Raw genomic sequence first — 17,175 nt, 5'->3', positions numbered from 1 at the left:
TTTATTCTGCATTCTGTTACTGTTTTCCCTTGTACTCCACCCACCCGGGACATTTTCTCTCCTCTTCCATCGGGTAGAAGATACAGGAGCCTGAGGGCACGTACCACCAGACTTAAGGACAGCTCCTACCCCACTGTGATAAGACTATTGAACGGTTCCCTTATACAATGAGATGGACTCTGACCTCACGATCTACCTTGTTGTGACCTTGCACCTTATTGCACTGCACTTTCTCTGTAGCTGTGACACTTTACTCTGTACTGTTATTGTCTTTACCTGTACTACATCAATGCACTCATTACTAACCCAATGTAACTGGACTGTGTAATGAATTGACCTGTACGATCGGTGTGCAAGACAAGTTTTTCACTGTACCTCGGTACAAGTGACAGTAATAAACCAATACCAATACTACCTCAATGCACTGATGTGATGAAATGATCTGTATGAATAGCATGCAAAACAAAGTTTTTCACTGTACCTCAGTACACGTGACAATAATAAACCAATTTAGCAGAAGGTGGGAGGTGAGCCGGCACCTTGAACCGCTGGGGTCCTGGTGAAGGGGCTCCCACTCTGCTGTTGGGGAGGGAATTCCACGGTAGACCCAGTGATGCTGAAGTACTTGAGATAGGTTTTCAAGTCCCATGTACCTGCTGCCCTGTCCTTCCTGTTGAGAGAGGTGGTGGGGTTTGGGAGGTGCTGTCGGAGTAGCCTGGGCGTGTAACTGTGCAGATGATGCACACTGCAGTCACTGTGCGCCACTGGAGGAGGGAATTAATCATCTAGGAACAATAGTAGGGCAACTTGATCCTAAATATGTCTCTTCTTAACTCAATGCTCCCAGGTTGACTCACCTGCTTTCTAAACTGGGAGAAGCTTGGAATGTTGAAGGCAATTAAGAAGTGGCACAAATATATTCAAGACTATTCTTAGCACATTCGATTTATTGTGTGGGACCTGGAATGGAGATGGTGGGAGATATGTCACAGTTGTATAATTCTCTGAGGGTTGGGGGCTCTCTGGAGGTGTCAAAGAGTCATAGAATTGTACTGCACAAAAAACAGGCCCTTCGATCCATCACGTCTATATTGACCATCAAGCACCCAACAGCAGTAATCCCATTTACCTGCCCATAGCTTTCTATGCCTTGGTGGCTGTGGAATACCCTCTCTCCCTGGGCTGTGGGGTTCACTGGCTGATTGATGGGTTTTTGGACACTAAGGGTCAATGACCTTCCATCAGAACGGATGCTCAACGACCCGGGTCAGGCCAAGGTTAGGCCAAGAGAATATTGTTCCTCTTGCCGGCGAGACCAGAAATAATCCAGACTATCCGTATAAAAAGATCACTGATAAATCCAATCACGAGGATCTTGGTTCCCCCCAGAGAGTGGGGAGAATATGGAAGGTGCTCCCACAGCAAGTGGTCGAGATGAATCACAGAAGCGAAACAGATGTTGAAATCTGAGCGTGATCTGACCAGGGTAATGGGGGGGGGGGGGGGGGGGTGGGACTGGAGTGCAGAATGGGACCAACGGTCTGAAATAAGACAAAATGGTGGAGATACCCAGCAGGTCAGGCAGCATCTGCAGAGAGACTTAACCCGTAGCCTTCTCTGCCCAGACGATTCACGTGCTCGTCTAGACACTACTGAACAGCTGTCAGTGACTCTGCTTCCACCACTCTCTCAGGCAGTGTGTTCCAGGTACTCACCACCGTCTGGGTGAGACAGGTCCCCCTCAGACCCCTTCTGAGTCCCTTCCTCCTCACTGTCAATCTACACCCTCTAGTGTGATCTACCTCTGATATGGGGAAACGTTTCCTGCAGTCTACCCTATCTACATCCATTCTTAATTTTATATACTGTGCCCAGTGTTCATACCAGGACCGTGCCTTCCTCAGCTAGTCACATTTGCATTTATCCTACCTATGCCCCTCATAGGTTTATAAACCTCTATAACGTCACCCCTCAGCCTCCTACATTCCAGTGAGAATAAAACCAGCCCATCCGATCTCTCCTTATGACTACAGCGCTCCATTTCCAGCCAACGTCTACTCCGCATGCATCACAGCTTGGTACGGCAACTGCTCTGCCTGTGACCACAAGAAACTACAGAGAGTTGTGGACACAGCTCAGCACATCACGGAAACCAGCCTCCCCTCCATGGGCTCTGTCTACACTTCTTGCTGCCTCAGTAAAGCAGCCAACATAATCAAAGACCCCACCCACCCCAGACATTCTCTCTTCTTCCCCCCCATCACTCAAGATACAAACTTTTCTCTGTAGCTGTGACACTTTACTCTGTACTGTTATTGTGTTTACCTGTACTACATCAATGCACTCTGTACTGACTCAATGTAACTGCACTGTGTAATGAATTGATCTGTACGATCAGTTTGTAAGACAAGTTTTTCACTGTACCTCGGTACAAGTGACAATAATAAACCAATACCAAAATCCTGAAATCCTGAAAGCACGTACCACCAGGATCAAGGATGGCTTCTATCTCACTGTTATAAGACTATTGAATGGTCCCCTAGTATGATAAGGTGGAATCTTGACCTCACAGTCTACCTCGTTATAGCCTTGCACCTTATTGTCTGCCTGCACTGCACTTCCTCTGTTGCTGTAACACTATACTTTGCATTCTGTTATTAATTTCCTTTGTACTACCTCAATGCACTGATGTGAAGAAATGATCTGTATGGATGGCATGCAAAACAAAGTTTTTCACTGTACCTCGGTACGTAGAACATAGAACAGTACAGCACAGAACAGGCCCTTCAGCCCACGATGTTGAGCCGACATATCTATTCCCTCCTACCTACAGAATGTCCATATCCCTCCATTTTCCTCTCATTTATGTGCCCATCCAAGGCCCTCTTAAAAGCCCCCAATGAATTTGCCTCCACCACCCTATCAGGCAACGCATTCCAGGCATCCACCACTCTCTCAGTAAAAAACGTACCCTTCACGTCTGTTCTGAACCTACCCTCCTCACCTTAAATGCATGTCCTCTGGTATTGGATCGCTCAATAATGGGAAAAGATATTACTTGCCCACCCTATCTATGCCCCTCATAATTTTATACACTTCCAACAGATCACCCCTCAGCCTCTGCTGCTCCAGAGAAAAGAGCCCAGGTACATCTCTATAGAACTCTGGTTAGGCCGCATTTAGAGTATTGCATGCAATTCTGGTCACCTCACTATGTCGAGGATTTAGAGAGGGTGCAGAGGAGGTTTACCAGGATGCTGCCTGGATTAGAGGGCATGTGCTATAAGGAGAGGCTGGACAAACTTGGGCTCTTTTCTCTAGAGCGGCAGAGGCTGAGGGGTGATCTTTTGGAAGTGTATAAAATTATGAGGGGCATAGATAGGGTGGACAAGCAATATCTTTTTCCTATTATTGAGCAATCCAATACCAGAGGGCATGCTTTTAAGGTGAGAGGGTGTAGGTTCAGAACAGACGTGAGGGGTACGTTTTTCTGCTGAGAGAGTGGTGGATGCCTGGATTGTGTTGCCTGATAGTGCGGTGGAGGCAAATTCATTGGGGGCTTTTAAGAGGGGCTTGGATGGGCACATGAATGAGAGGAAAATGGAGGGACATGGGCATTCTGTAGGTAGGAGGGATTAGCTATGTTGGCACAACAATGTGGGCCAAAGGGCCTGTTCTGTGCTGTACTGTTCTATGTTCTATGTGCATGTGACAATAATAAACCAGTTCACCAATTTACATCCTGGTGAATCCCTTCTGCCCTCTCTCTATTAGTTCAAGTTACTTTATTGTCAGTCACCCCCGTGCTACAAAAATACATGGAGGAGTGAAATGTCATTTCCCCCAGACTCACACAACAGAGGACATACATAAAACAGAAGACATACAATAAACGCAGATAAAAAAATTGTGCAAGTACAAATAATGCAAAAAACGGTATATACAGAATACAAATTGAGTGCAGAGTTAGTGCAAAACTGAGTTGGACGAAGAAAATACAGAACTCAGTGTGTTGCACTAATTGTGTAAACGTTCATCAGCAGCCAACGTTCTTATACGCTGTTGTGCAAACCAGGGCTTTTGACGCGGCATTCGTCAGAAACTGTCCCCAGGGTATTCAGGAGCCTGACAGCCTGGGGGAGAAAGCTGTTGTACAGTCTAGCAGTTCTGGCCCGGATGCTCCGGTACCGCTTGCCAGACGGCAGTGGGACAGATAGGTCATGGGAGGGATGAGAAGGGTCATCTACGATTCTTCAGACCTTGCGTGTGCATCATGTGTTGTAGATATCCTCCCTGTAGCGTGGTGGCCAGAAGTGAGTCAGGAATTCTGGAGGCTGTGCTGAGCACGTGCTGAGGTACAGTGCGGGCTGCTGTGTCTGACCCTGAGTTCCTCTCTCTCTCTCTAACACTGCAGATTCTGCCGCAGATCCTCGTTCGCAAGCCGTCCCAACCGAGCTCTACAGTCCCATCACCTCGGACGAAGAGTACCTCAGCCCCTTAGAGGAACCCGGTGACCTAACCTACAAAGGCAAGCAAGCCCTGAAGCTGCCAGAGGTTCGTGAGCAGCGGAGTGCGGACGAGCGGCAAACTGTCATCAAAAGCCACTTCAAAGCGCCGCCCACCTTCGAGGTAAGTCCTGTCCGAACTGCCAGAGCTTTAGACAGGGAGAGGTAAGAAGTGGGCCACCCACCTCCTCCATCCTGCTCTAACACTCAACGGGGTCATGGCCGATCCAACATTCCTCGTCCACTTTCCTGCCCTTTCACCATAACCCTTGATCCCCTTCATCAATAGAAATCTACCTTAGCCGTAAGTATACCTGAGGACTCTGCCCCCACATCTCTCTGTGGCAAGGAGTTCCAAAGACTCAGAAGCCTCTGAGAGGAGAAATTCTTCCTCATTGCAGACTGAGTGTCCCCTTATTCTGAGACTGTGTCCCCTGGTCCTAAACTCCTTCATGAGAGAAAACGTCCTCCGGAGAATCTTTCATGTTTCAATAAGATCACCTCTCGTTCTTCTAAACTCAGTGAGTAGAGTCCCAATCTGTTTCGCCTTTCTTTGTATAACAACCCCACCATACTTGGTGTCATCCTCATGAACCTTCTGTGAAGCACCTCCAAAGAAATGATATCAAAACTGTTTGCCGTATCCTCGACGTGGTCTCACCGACACCTTGGGCAGATGCAGTAAGACTTCCATTTATTTTGTACTCCAAGCCCTTGAAGTAAGAGCCAACCTGTCATTAGTCTTCCCCATTACCTGCTGCACTTGTGCCAGCTTTCTGTGTGAGCACAGGTAGCTCCGTCGTGCTGCAGCTTTTTTGCAGTTCTGTTGTTCTTCCTTCTGAAAGGCCTCATGTCAGCACTCGTTCTTCATTCACTACTAAACTGTCCCAAACTCATGATATCCCTGCGATATCCCACCCTCGGTGACATCTCCCGCCGATATCGCACCCTTGGGGATGTCTCCCTCTGATATCCCACCCTCAGGGACATCTCCCTCTGATATCCCACCCTCGGGGATGCCTCCCTCCAATATCCCACCCTTGGGACGTCTCCCTCTGATATCCCACCCTCGGGGATGTCCTCCTCCAATATCCCACCCTCGGGGACATCTCCCTCCGATATCCCACCCTCAGGGACATCTCCCTCTGATATCCCACCCTCGGGGACATCTCCCTCTGATATCCCACCCTCGGGGATGTCTCCCTCCGATATCCCACCCTCGGGGACATCTCCCTCCGATATCCCACCCTCGGGGATGTCCTCCTCCAATATCCCACCCTCGGGGACATCTCCCTCCGATATCCCACCCTTGGGGATGTCTCGCTCCGATATCCCACCCTCAGGGATGTCGTCCGACATCCCACCCTCGGAGACGCCTCCCTCTGATATCCCACCCTCGGGAAGGCCCCCTCCGATACCCCACCCTCAGGGACCTGCTCACCCCTCCAAACAAGGCAGCTCTAACCTGCCCCTTTAGATGCTGAGGCTTTGCTGTGTCTCTCTCCCACCAACCCACCCCACTAAAGGTCTCTGATGAACGCCCCTCCCTGTCCCACCGATCGCTGAGCTCACTGACCCCTCTGTGTGTCTTTCTTTAGGTGCCCCTGAGCAACCAGACTGCAGTGGAAGGAGAGAACATCAGTTTAACCGTGCGTGTGCGGGGTGAACCAAAACCCATCATTTATTGGTGAGTGAGAGGTCGGGGCTTGTGGCTGAGGTCACCACTCCCTGTAGCTTCCCCTCCAAGTCACATACCATCCAGAGACAACCACATCTTGGGAAGGAGTCTTTACACAATCAATCCGGGTTCCCAATGGAAAAACTTCCACTGACTGAGGTCTGCTGGGGAAGTCAGTCCAACCAGTGGTCAGAGCCAGCGAAAGCGATCCAGCTATCAGAACTAGGCTCTTCGGCCCATCACATCCATGCTGACCATTTTGTCCATCTGCACCAATCCCATTTGCCCGCATTAGGACCATATCTTTTTCTGTCTTGCCTATTTGTGCCTGTCTAAAAGCCCGTTAAATGTAGTTGTTGTATCTGATTCCACCTCCTCTGGCAGTATGTTCCAGATAACAAGCAGTCCCCGTGTAAAAATAAACTTGCCCCTCGGATCCCCTTTAAACCTCCTTCCTCTCACCTTAAACCTATGCCCCTACCACGGGGAAAAGACTCTATCTATCCTATCTATGCCTCTCATAATCTTACACACCTCCATCAGGTCACCCCTCTACCTCCTTCGCTTCAGGGGCAAACGAGCTCAGCCAATCCAATCTCTCCCCATAATTAAAGTTCTCCGATCCAGGCAACACTGAAGGCCAGAGACCAGGTCGAGGACCCTTCACTAGAACCAACCTGCATGTGGTGGTGTTCCCCTGCACTCGCTGCCCTTGTCCTTCCTGGTGGGAGAGGTGGTGGGTTTGGGAGGTGCTGTCGGAGCGGCCAGGGTCAGTAACTGTGCTGCATCTATCCCGGCTGGTGTTCAGTTTCCAGAATGTTGCACTCATCCAGGCAAGCGGAGAGGATTCCAGCATACACCTGATGTCCGGTAGATGCTGGGGAGGATCAGGAGATGAGTTACTTGCCTCAGAACCAGCCTCCTCTTGGCGCTTGTAGCAGTGGTGAAGCATCCAGACAAGTGCTTGAATCACCAATGCGTCAAAGGACACACACCTACCGTGACTAAATAGGATTTGTGTAGATCAGGTGGCAAAATCAAAGTTGAGTTTATTGTCAGATGCACAAGTCCATGTGGGCACAGGTGCAATGAAAAACTTGCAGCGGCATTGCAGGCACACAGCATCAGATAAACAGCATTCACAAGAAAAACATAAATTAAACATAAATTGTACGCAATCTTAACAAGAAAGAACACAATTAGAACAAAAAAAAAGTCAATTTTAATGCAACTTGATCAAAGTGGTCACAGTGTTGCTAAACTGTAGTGATTAGGGGTGTGCCGGTTGGTTCAAGAACTGAGTGGTTGAAGGGAAGGAGCTGTTCCTGAACCTGGTGGTGTGGGACTTCAGGCTTCTGTACCTCCTGCCCCATGGGAGCTGCGAGAAGATGGCACGGCCCGGATGGTGGGGATCCTTGATGGTGGATGTTGCCTTCTCGCCAAAGGCAGAAGGTGATTCTGTGCTGTATAACTCTACCACTCTATGACCCTCTTTGTTAAGAGCAAACCTTCTTGACTCCCTGTTGAAGGAGATCTTCCCCTCAGGGACCTGACACTGAGTGGTTCCACCTGGATCTCTCTCAGATGAGACCTCAGCACTACCAATGCCCAGAACATCCCTCCAAACCAAGACCTCGAGCACAGAGGGAGGGTTCCTGATAGAAGGGCCACTAAGGGGAGGCTCACACCCCTCTTCCAGCAGTCCCACATGGTGACAACTTGTCTTAACTTTGGCGGCAGGCTGCGGAACCGGGAGCCAGTGAAAAGTGACAGTCGCCACTACGTGCTGGAGGGAGAGAGCGGCCGTTTCCACCTGAACATCATGGCCGTGCAGAGGTCCGACTCCGGAATGTACTCCTGCAAAGCCATTAACGAGTACGGCACAAAGCAATGCAGCAGCAAGCTGGAGGTCAAAGGTGAGTGTTTGGTGTCTCCCATGTCGCCAGGCTTTGGCATAGACCTTCAGAGCCAATCATCTGTGTGTGTTACCACGCTTTCAGGCACCAGCACTTTCACTTGATAGCCATCCAATTGCAGAGAGCGCGGTGGATGCTGAGTATATGGACTTTGAAGGGACATTTCATTAGGTACTTACATCATTGAAATGTTAGCAAAGTTTAAGTATTTGGGAGTAAGGAGACAGTATCAGTGTGGGCACAAAAAGTGTCGAAGGCAGAGGAAAGGGAAGGGAGGTGGTGTCTGTTCTTGTTCAGGTAGAGGGGCATTTACATGGTCCTTGCGTTGGTCATAGGAGCACCGCTCATATTAACCCCCATCAACACCCTGGACTTGAGCAGGCAACTGAGGGACATCAAGGAGGACAGGGTCAGAATTCTGGAGGCAGAGACTGAACACTGAAAGAAGCAGAACGCGGAGAGTGTGACCTGATGCACTTTGAGAGGAAGAATAAGGAAAGATATAAAGTCAATGCAAATGGCAGTGGAGAGATCTGGGGAGTGCATGAAACCAGATTTGAAAACTGTAGACAAATGTTAAAGTTTATGAGATCCCAGGATTTGTCAGAATCAAGTTTATTATCACTGACTTAGATGAAATGAAATTTGTTGTTTTGTGGCAGCAGGACAGTGCAAGACAGAAAATTACTATAAATTACAAAATAAATAAATAGTGCAAAAAGAAAGGAATAACGAGGTAGTGTTCATGGGTTCATGGACCGTTCAGAAATCTGATGGCGGAGGGGAAGAAGCTGTTCCTGAATCATTGAGTGTGGGTCTTCAGGCTCCTGTACCTCCTCCCTGATGGCAGTAACATGAAGAGGGCATGTCCCGGATGGTGAGGGTCCTTAGTGATGGATGCCGCCTTCTTGAGGCACCGCCTCTTGAAGATGTCCTCGATGGTGGGGAGGGTTGTGCCTGTGATGGAGCTGGCTGAGTCCATAACCCTCTGCAGCCTCTTTCAATCCTGTGCATGGGAGCCTCCATACCAGGTAGTGATACAACCAGTCAGTAGTGCAAGAGGAGGTCCGTAGTGTTCTATTGCTGAGGTAGGGTTAGGGTTGTGCTGGTTGGTTCAAGAACCTGCTGGTTGTAGGAAAGTAACTGTTCCTGAACCTGGTGGTGTGGGGCTTCAGGCTTCTGTACCTCCTGCCCAACAGTAGCAGCGAGAAGAGGGCATGACCCGGATGGTGGGGATCTTTCTTGAGGCAGTACCTCCTGTAGATGCTGTCAGTGGTGGGAAGGGCCGTGTCCACCCTTCCCCTCACTACCTCCTGGGCTGGACCGCAGTTGTGGTTTCCATATCTTGCACAGGGGTGGATGTTCCTCACTTTGATGTTGCCCTTTCTTCTCCTGGCCATTGGAGGGGTTGGTCGGGTCATTCTGATGGGACCTATGCCAACAGTGCATCTGATGTGGGAGATGGGGGAAAGCTCACCATCTTCATGTGTCAGAATCTGCTGACCAATTCAAGGTCCAGCGTGGTGGGGAGCAGAAATGGCTCAGGATCTTTCGACCCTGAGCCAGGAATGTTTAACGCTGAGTGTGAGACTGGTTCCTTGCCACGATGGGGTCGGGAAGCCGCTGCCCTTTGATAGATGAGCATTTTACCTGCTGCCTCTAGTTATCAACCAGCATTCCTCAGCCAATTCTGAAGTGGTGACAGGAAGTGCAGCTGCCAGCTTGTGCACAGCAGGATCCCAGAAGCCAGATGATGACAAGTCTTTCAGTGATGTTGATTGTGGGATTCGATATTGGATCTGGGGAGGTTTCCCCTGCTCCTGTCATGATTCATTTTTCGGGATCTAGCCATTGGTAAATTGATTTATTATTGTCACATGTACCAAGGTACAGTGAAAAACTTGTCTTGCATACCGTTCGTACAGATCAAATCATTACACAGTGCATTGAGGTCGTACAGGGTAAAACAATAACAGAATGCAGCGTAAAGTGTGACAGCTACAGGGAAAGTGCAGTGCAGGCAGACAATAAGGTGCAAGGTCATAACGAGGTAGATTGTGAGGTCAAGAGTCCATTTTATCATACTAGGGATGTACAAAATATCGAGAGGAATAGATAGAGTGGGCAGCCAGCGCCTCTTTCACAGGGCACCAATGCTCAATACAAGAGGGCATGGCTTTAAAGTAATGGGTGGGAGGTGCAAGGGAGATATTAGAGGGAGGTTTTTTACCCAGAGAGTGGTTGGGGCATGGAATGCGCTGCCTGGGGTGGTGGTGGAGACAGGTACATTGGTCAAATTCACGAGATTACTGGATAAGCATATGGAGGAATTTAATATAGAGGGATATGTGGGAGGAAGGGGTTAGATAGTCTTAGGCGAGGTTTAAGGGTCGGCACAACATTGTGGGCTGAAGAGCCTGTATTGTGCTGTACTGTTCTATGTTCTATGTTCTTTCAATAGTCTTATAACAGCAGAGAGAAACAAAGGACTGCAGATGCTGGAATCTAGATGAAAAACAGTAGGATACTGAAGGAAATCAGCAGGTCAGGCCTACTGAGTTCCTCCAAATTATAGTCCTTCTCTTATAACAGTGGGATAGAAGCTGTCCTTGAGCCTGGTGGTATGTGCTTTCAGGCTTTTGTATCTTGAGGGGGAGAAGAGAGAGCGTCCAGGGTGGGTGGGGTCTTTGATTATGCTGGCTGCTTTACCAAGGCAAGGCCAGCAATTATTGCCATCCCTAATTGCCCTTAAACTGAGTGGCTTGCTGGGCCATTTCATGAGGCGATCTGGGGACACATGAAAGCCAGACTGGGTTAGGACAGCAGATTTCCTTCCCTGAAGAACATTCGTGAGCCAGGTGGGTTTTTACAACAGTCCAGTAGTATTTGCGATGATCATTACTGAAGTCTTTTACCCCCATGTCCCAGATTATTAACTGAAGTTATTAATGAACTGAGATTGGATTTGAACTTGGGTCTCTGAACTCCTGGAGCAACACACAATCTGCTGGAGGAACTCAGCGGGTCGAGCAGCATCTGTGGGAGGAAAGGAATTGTCGATGTTTTGGGTCGAAACCCTGACCAGCTGAGCTCCTCCAGCATCTTGTTTGTTGCTTCAGGTTCCAGCATCTGCAGTCTCTTTTGTGTCCTCTGAAGTCCCAGTCCTGTGAATTAACCACCATCCTACCCATCGTCCTGTCCCCTTTGACCCTCACCAATTTTTATAGATGCACCACAGAAAGCATCCTATCCGGATACATCACGGCTTGGTACGGCAACTGCTCTGCCCGGGACCGCAAGAAACTGCAGAGAGTTGTGGACACAGCTCAGCGCATCACAGAAACCAGCCTCCCCTCCATGGACTCTTGTCTACATTTCTCGCTGCCTCGGTAAAGCAGCCAGCATATCAAAGACCCCTCCCACCCCGGACATTCTCTCTTCTCCCCTCTCCCATCGGGCAGAAGATTCAAAAGCCTGAAAGCATGTACCACCAGGCTCAAGGACAGCTTCTATCCCACTGTTATAAGATTATTGAATGGTCCTAGTATGATAAAATGGATTCTCGACCTCACAATCTACCTCGTTATGACCTTGCACCTTATTGTCTGCCTGCACTGCACTTTCTCTGTAACTGTAACACTTTATTCTGCATTCTGTTGGTGATGTTCATACCCAGGAACTTGAAGCTCTCAACCCTCTCAACCTCAGCACCATTGATGTAGACAGGTGCATGTACACCGGCCCCTTTCCTGAAGTCAATGACCAGCTCTTTTGTTTTGTTGACATTGAGGGAAAGGTTGTTGTCATGACACCACTCCACTAAGCTCTCTATCTCCTTCCTGTACTCTGACTCATCGCTGTTTGAGATACAGCCTACAACGGTGGTATCATCTGCAAACTTGTAGATGGAGTTAGAGCAGAATTTGGCCACACAGTCATGAGTGTATACGGAGTAGAGTAGAGGGCTGAGGATGCAGCCTTGTGGGGCACCAGTGTTGAGAATAATCGTGCCGGAGGTCTTGCTGCTTATCCTCACTGATTGCAGTCTGTTTGTCAGAAAGTCAAGGATCCAGTTACAGAGGGAGGTGTTGAGTCCTAGGTCTCAGAGTCTGGTGACAAGCTTGCTTGGGATTATTGTATTGAAGGCAGAGCTGTAGTCAATAAACAATAGTCTAACATAGGTGCCTTTACTGTCCAGATGCTCCAGAGCTGAGTGTAGGGCCAGGGAGATGGCACCCGCTGTAGACGTGTTTCGAATGTCCATATCCCTCCATTCTCTGCACATTCATGTGCCTATCTAAGAGCTTCTCAAATGTCCCTATCGTATCTGCCTCCACCACCACTCCTGGCAGCACATTCCAGGCACCCACCACTCTCTGTGTAAAATAACTTGCCCCGCACACCTCCTTTGAACTTACCCCCTCTCACCTTAACTGCATGTCTTCTGGTATTAGACAATTCGACCCTGCTATCTACTCTGTCTATGCCTCTCATAATGTTATAACCCTCTATCAGGTCTCCCCTCAGCCTCCGCTGCTCCAGAGACACTGAGCCTCAGGAAACTGGGAGAAAAGGAGAGTATTTTTAAAATGATGAGGAATTGCAGGGCGTTGGTGTTCAGAGGGACCTGGGTGTTCTCATACAGTCAGCTGCTTAGGCGGTGAGAGATCAAGAAGGCGTTATGTTCAGAGGGACCTTGGTGTTCATGTAAATCCAGCTATTTAGATGGTGGGAGACTGAGAGGTGTGTTCACAGTGATCTGGGTGTCCTTGTACCGAATCACAGAAAGGGGCAGCAGTGGATTAGCAAAGGGCAACAGAGTGTTGGTCTTTATTGCAAGAGGATCTGAATCCAAGTGTGGACTCGTCTTGGTCTAATTAAGGCTTTGTGAGGACTCATCTGGATCACTGTGTACAGATCTGCTCTCCCCACTGAGGGAAATACTTCGTAATTGGTTTATTATTGTCACTTGTACCGAGGAACAGTGAAAAACTTTGTTTTGCATGACATCCATACAGCTCATTTCATCACATCAGTGCATTGAGGTAGTACAAGGGAAAACAATAACAGAATGCAGAATGTAGTGTTACAGTTACAGAGAAAGTGCAGTTCAGGCAGACAATAAGGTGCAAAGGCCACAACGAGATAGCTTGTGAGGTCAGGAGTTCATCTTTATCATACAAGAGGTCCATTCAATAGTCTTATAACAGTGGGATAGAAGCTGTCCTTGAGCCTGGTGGTACGTGCTTTCAGGCTTTTGTATCTTCTGCCCGATGGGAGGGGGGAGAAGAGAGAATGTCCGGGGCGGGTGGGGTCTTTGCTTGTGTCGGCTGCTTTACCAAGGCAGCGGGATGTGTAGACAGAGTCCACGGAGGAGAGGCTGGTTGTTGTGATGGACTGGGCTGTGTCCACAACTCTCTGCAATTTCTTGCGTTTGAGAGAGTGTAATGAAGTTCACCAGACTTATTCCAGGCTTGGAGGGTTTGTCACTCGAGGAGGGATGAAGCAGATTGGGTCTCTGGAGTTTAGAAGAATGAGATCTCATTGAAGTGAACAAAAGTCCGACAGGAGACACGAGAGACTGCCGTTGCTGGAACATGGAACAACAGCTTGGCAGGGTTGGTGTGGAGCTGGGGTGTCTGGGTCCAGGGGTCTCAGTCTCAGAATGAGTGGTTGACCATTCAGGACAGAGATTAGGAGAAATTTCTTCACCAGGATGGAAAGGAATCTGGAGGGTACGCACTGAGTCACTTCAAGACCGACGTTGATTTTTGGATATAAAGCACTATTGGTTTGGTACAGGAAAATTGAAACGAGGAACTCAGCGGGTCAGGCAGCACCTGTGGAGGGAAATGGACAGTCGACATTTTGGGTTGAGACCCTTCCATCTGGACTGGAAACGTTGACTGTCCGTTTCTCTCCACAGATGCTGCTCGACCCGCTGAGTTCCTCCAGCAGATTGTTTGTTGCTCCAGATTCCAGCATCTGCCGTGTCCTGTGTCTCCAAAAGATCAGCCTTGCTGATGGAGAAAATACAAGGGCTTCCTCCTGTTTCTGATAGAACATGGAACAGTACAGCACAGGAAGAGGCCCTTCGGCCCACCCTGTCTGTGCCGACCATGATGCCAAGTCAAACAAGTCCCATCTGCCTGTACGTGATCCATATCCCTCCATGTTTGTTTGGGAGTACTCGAGGGACTGAGTTATAGGAGAGTTTGGACAGGCTGTGACTTCATTTATTGGAGCGTAGGAGAATAAGGGGTGATCTTACAGAGGTGTATAAAATCATGAGGGGCATAGATAGGGTGAATGCACACAGTCTTTTTCCCAGGAATTAGGAACTAGAGGGCATAGGTTTGAGGGGAGAGATTTAAAGGGGACCTGGAATACCACGTGCAGTTCTGGTCTCCTTACTTGAGGAAGGGTATACTGGCTTTGGAGGCAGTGCAGAGGAGGTTCAGAAGATTGATTCCGGAGATGAGGGGGGTTAGCCTATGAGGAGAGATTGAGTCGCCTGGGACTATACTCACTGGAATTCAGAAGAATGAGAGGGGATCGTATAGAAACATATAAAATGATGAAAGGGACAGACAAGATAGAGGCAGGAAGGTTGTTTCCACTGGTAGGTGAGACTAGAACTAGGGGACGTAGCCTCAAGATTCAGGGGAGTAGATTTAGGATGGAGATGAGGAGAAACTGCTTTTCCCAGTGAGTAGTGAATGTGTGGAATTCTCTGCCCAGGGAATAGTAGAGGCTGCCTCATTAAATATATTTAAGACACAGTTTAATAGTTTTTCGCCTAGTAGGGGAATTAAGGGTTATGGGGAAAAGGCAAGTAGGTTGATCTGAGTCCATGGCCAGATCAGCCATTATGTTATTGAATGGTGGAACAGGCTCGACGGGCCGGATGGCCTCCTCCTGCTCCTATTTCTTGTGTTCTTATGTTCTTATGAGCAGCCTTATCACACAGAGGGTGGTGGGTCTATGGAACGAGCTGCCAGGGGAGGTGGTAGAGGCGGGTACAATTGCAACCTTTAAAAGACATTTGGACGGGTACATGGATAGGAAAAGTTTAGAGGGATATGGGCCAAATGTGGGCAAGTGGGACCAGCTCAGGTGAGCATCTTGGTCAGCATGGACCAGTTGGACCGAAGGGCCTGTTTCCGTGCTGTGTGACTCTATGAACACAGCACGTCAGACACGGATACATTTTGGGATTTTGGGAAATGTTTGGTGAACAAAGGGAACTTGGCCTGCACACCCACACCTCTCAGAGGGCAGCAGGACATGTGGATAAGACACAGGTATACTTGCCTTTATTGGCCAAGGCATCCAATGCACCGGGAGGTTGTGCTGAAACTGTACAAAACATTGATAAGGCCACAGCTGGAGCACTCACTGTCTGCGCGTGGTCACCCCATGGAAAGAAGGACGTGTTCAACCTAGGGAGGGTGAATTGGAGATGTGGCAAGGTCTGGAATTCCAGTGAGGGATCTTGTAGACTGGAGTTGTTTCCTCCGGAATGGAAGGGACTGTCCTGTGGTATACAAGGCCACAGACCAACAACTGGGAAATGGGATCAGGCTCCTCTCGTTGCCAGCACAAATTGGACAGGCCAAGGGTCCTATTTTTCCCTAAATCTCTGTGAATCCACGGTGTGAGTGGATAAGTGACCAGCTCAAACTGGTGACCAATTCCCTTGGGTTTAGGTCGAGCGGTCACTAGGTCAAAGCGCTTGAACTAATTTGGGGATCCCACTGGGAATTTCCTCTGAGGGAAGTCCAGGAGGACGTTGGACGGAGCTTGGTGGTTCGGTGGTGTCAGGAAGCTTGTTGTCCCACAGTGGAAGGGGGGTGGACCTGGATCTCTCCCTGAAAAGGGATTGTGGAGGTGGAGTGGGAATGTTAGAAGTGGAATTTTTGCTGCATCAGGATTTGGAGGGGTTTGGTGTGAAGGTTGATCAGTGGAGATAGTAAAAAGTACAACCATGAACTGACATAATGGTAGAAGGGCTAGAAGGGCTGAATGGTCTTCCTCTGTTCCTCTAAGGGAGAATGTAAATCATAGAACAGTACAGCACAGGAACAGGCCCTTTGGCCCATGATGTTGTGCCAAACTAATTAAGCTAATGATGCCTAACTAAACCAATCCCTTCTGCCTGCACAAGGTCCATCTCCCTCCATTCTCTGCACATTCATGTGCCTGTCTAGGAGCCTCTTACACACCTCTATCGTATCTGCCTCCACCACCACCCCTGGCAGCGCATTTCAGGCACCCACCACTGTGTAAAAAAACTTGCCCCGCACATCTCTTTGAACTTTGCCCCTCTCACCTTAAATTCATGCCCTCTAGTATTAGACTTTTCAACCCTGGAAAAAAGATTCTGACTGTCTACCCTATCTGTGCCTTTGATAATTTTGTAATGTTCTATCAGGTCTCCCCTCAGCCTCCGATGCTCCAGAGAAAACAACCCAAGTTTGTCCAAGCTCTCCTTATAGCTCACACCCTCTAATCCAGGCAGCGTCCTGGTGAACCTCTTCTGCACCCTCTCCACAGCCTCCACATCCTTCCTGTATTGGGGGTGACCAGAATTGAACGCAATACTCCAGATGCAGCCTAACCAGAGTTTTCTGAAGCTGCAACATAACTTCCTGACTCTTGAACTCACTGCCTTGACTAATGAAGGCAAGCATGCCGTACGCCTTTTTTACTCCCCTATCAACCTGTGCAGCCACTTTCAGGGAGCTATGGACTTGGACTCCAAGATCCCTCTGTACATCAGCACAGTTAAGGGTCCTGACATTAACTGTGTACTGTCCCTTTCCATTAGATCTGCGAAAGTGCAACACCTCGCACTTGCCCGGATTAAAGTCCATCTGCCATTTCTCTGTCCCCATCTGCGACTGATCTATACATGTGTACGTGGGCTGAATGGCCTCCTCCTCTACCTCCAACTTCCGGTCTTCTTGAATCCCTATCACATTGAATTGCCCCTCATTTCTGGTCTTCCCCTGGTTCAGAGGGGCAGGGGTAGTTGTTCTATCAGTCAGTGTCCTTAGGGGGTGGGAGTGAGGGG

The 17,175-nt window shown here is 48.9% G+C and overlaps 2 protein-coding genes across 10 annotated transcripts in view; one reads left to right on the top strand and one right to left on the bottom strand.

Annotated features, from left to right (window-relative positions):
* The window catches only part of LOC127569540 (villin-1-like), a 473,442-nt gene that overhangs the window by 343,179 nt on the left and 113,088 nt on the right, over positions 1–17,175 (bottom strand). The window lies entirely within an intron of this gene.
* Positions 1–17,175, top strand: part of spega (striated muscle enriched protein kinase a) — a 192,415-nt gene that overhangs the window by 66,446 nt on the left and 108,794 nt on the right. For all 6 annotated transcript variants that reach the window (XM_052013952.1, XM_052013934.1, XM_052013962.1 and 3 more), the window contains 3 exons: positions 4,415–4,629; positions 6,104–6,192; positions 7,924–8,099. In XM_052013952.1, coding sequence (XP_051869912.1) covers positions 4,415–4,629; positions 6,104–6,192; positions 7,924–8,099 — 480 coding nt within the window. The remainder of the gene's footprint in view (positions 1–4,414; positions 4,630–6,103; positions 6,193–7,923; positions 8,100–17,175) is intronic.

The sequence above is a fragment of the Pristis pectinata genome, chromosome 1 (assembly GCF_009764475.1).
Source record: "Pristis pectinata isolate sPriPec2 chromosome 1, sPriPec2.1.pri, whole genome shotgun sequence".
NCBI classification, from domain to species: Eukaryota; Metazoa; Chordata; class Chondrichthyes; order Rhinopristiformes; family Pristidae; genus Pristis; species Pristis pectinata.
The sequence above is the reverse complement of the archived record's forward strand: the minus strand, read 5'-3'. Positions and strand labels throughout refer to the sequence as shown.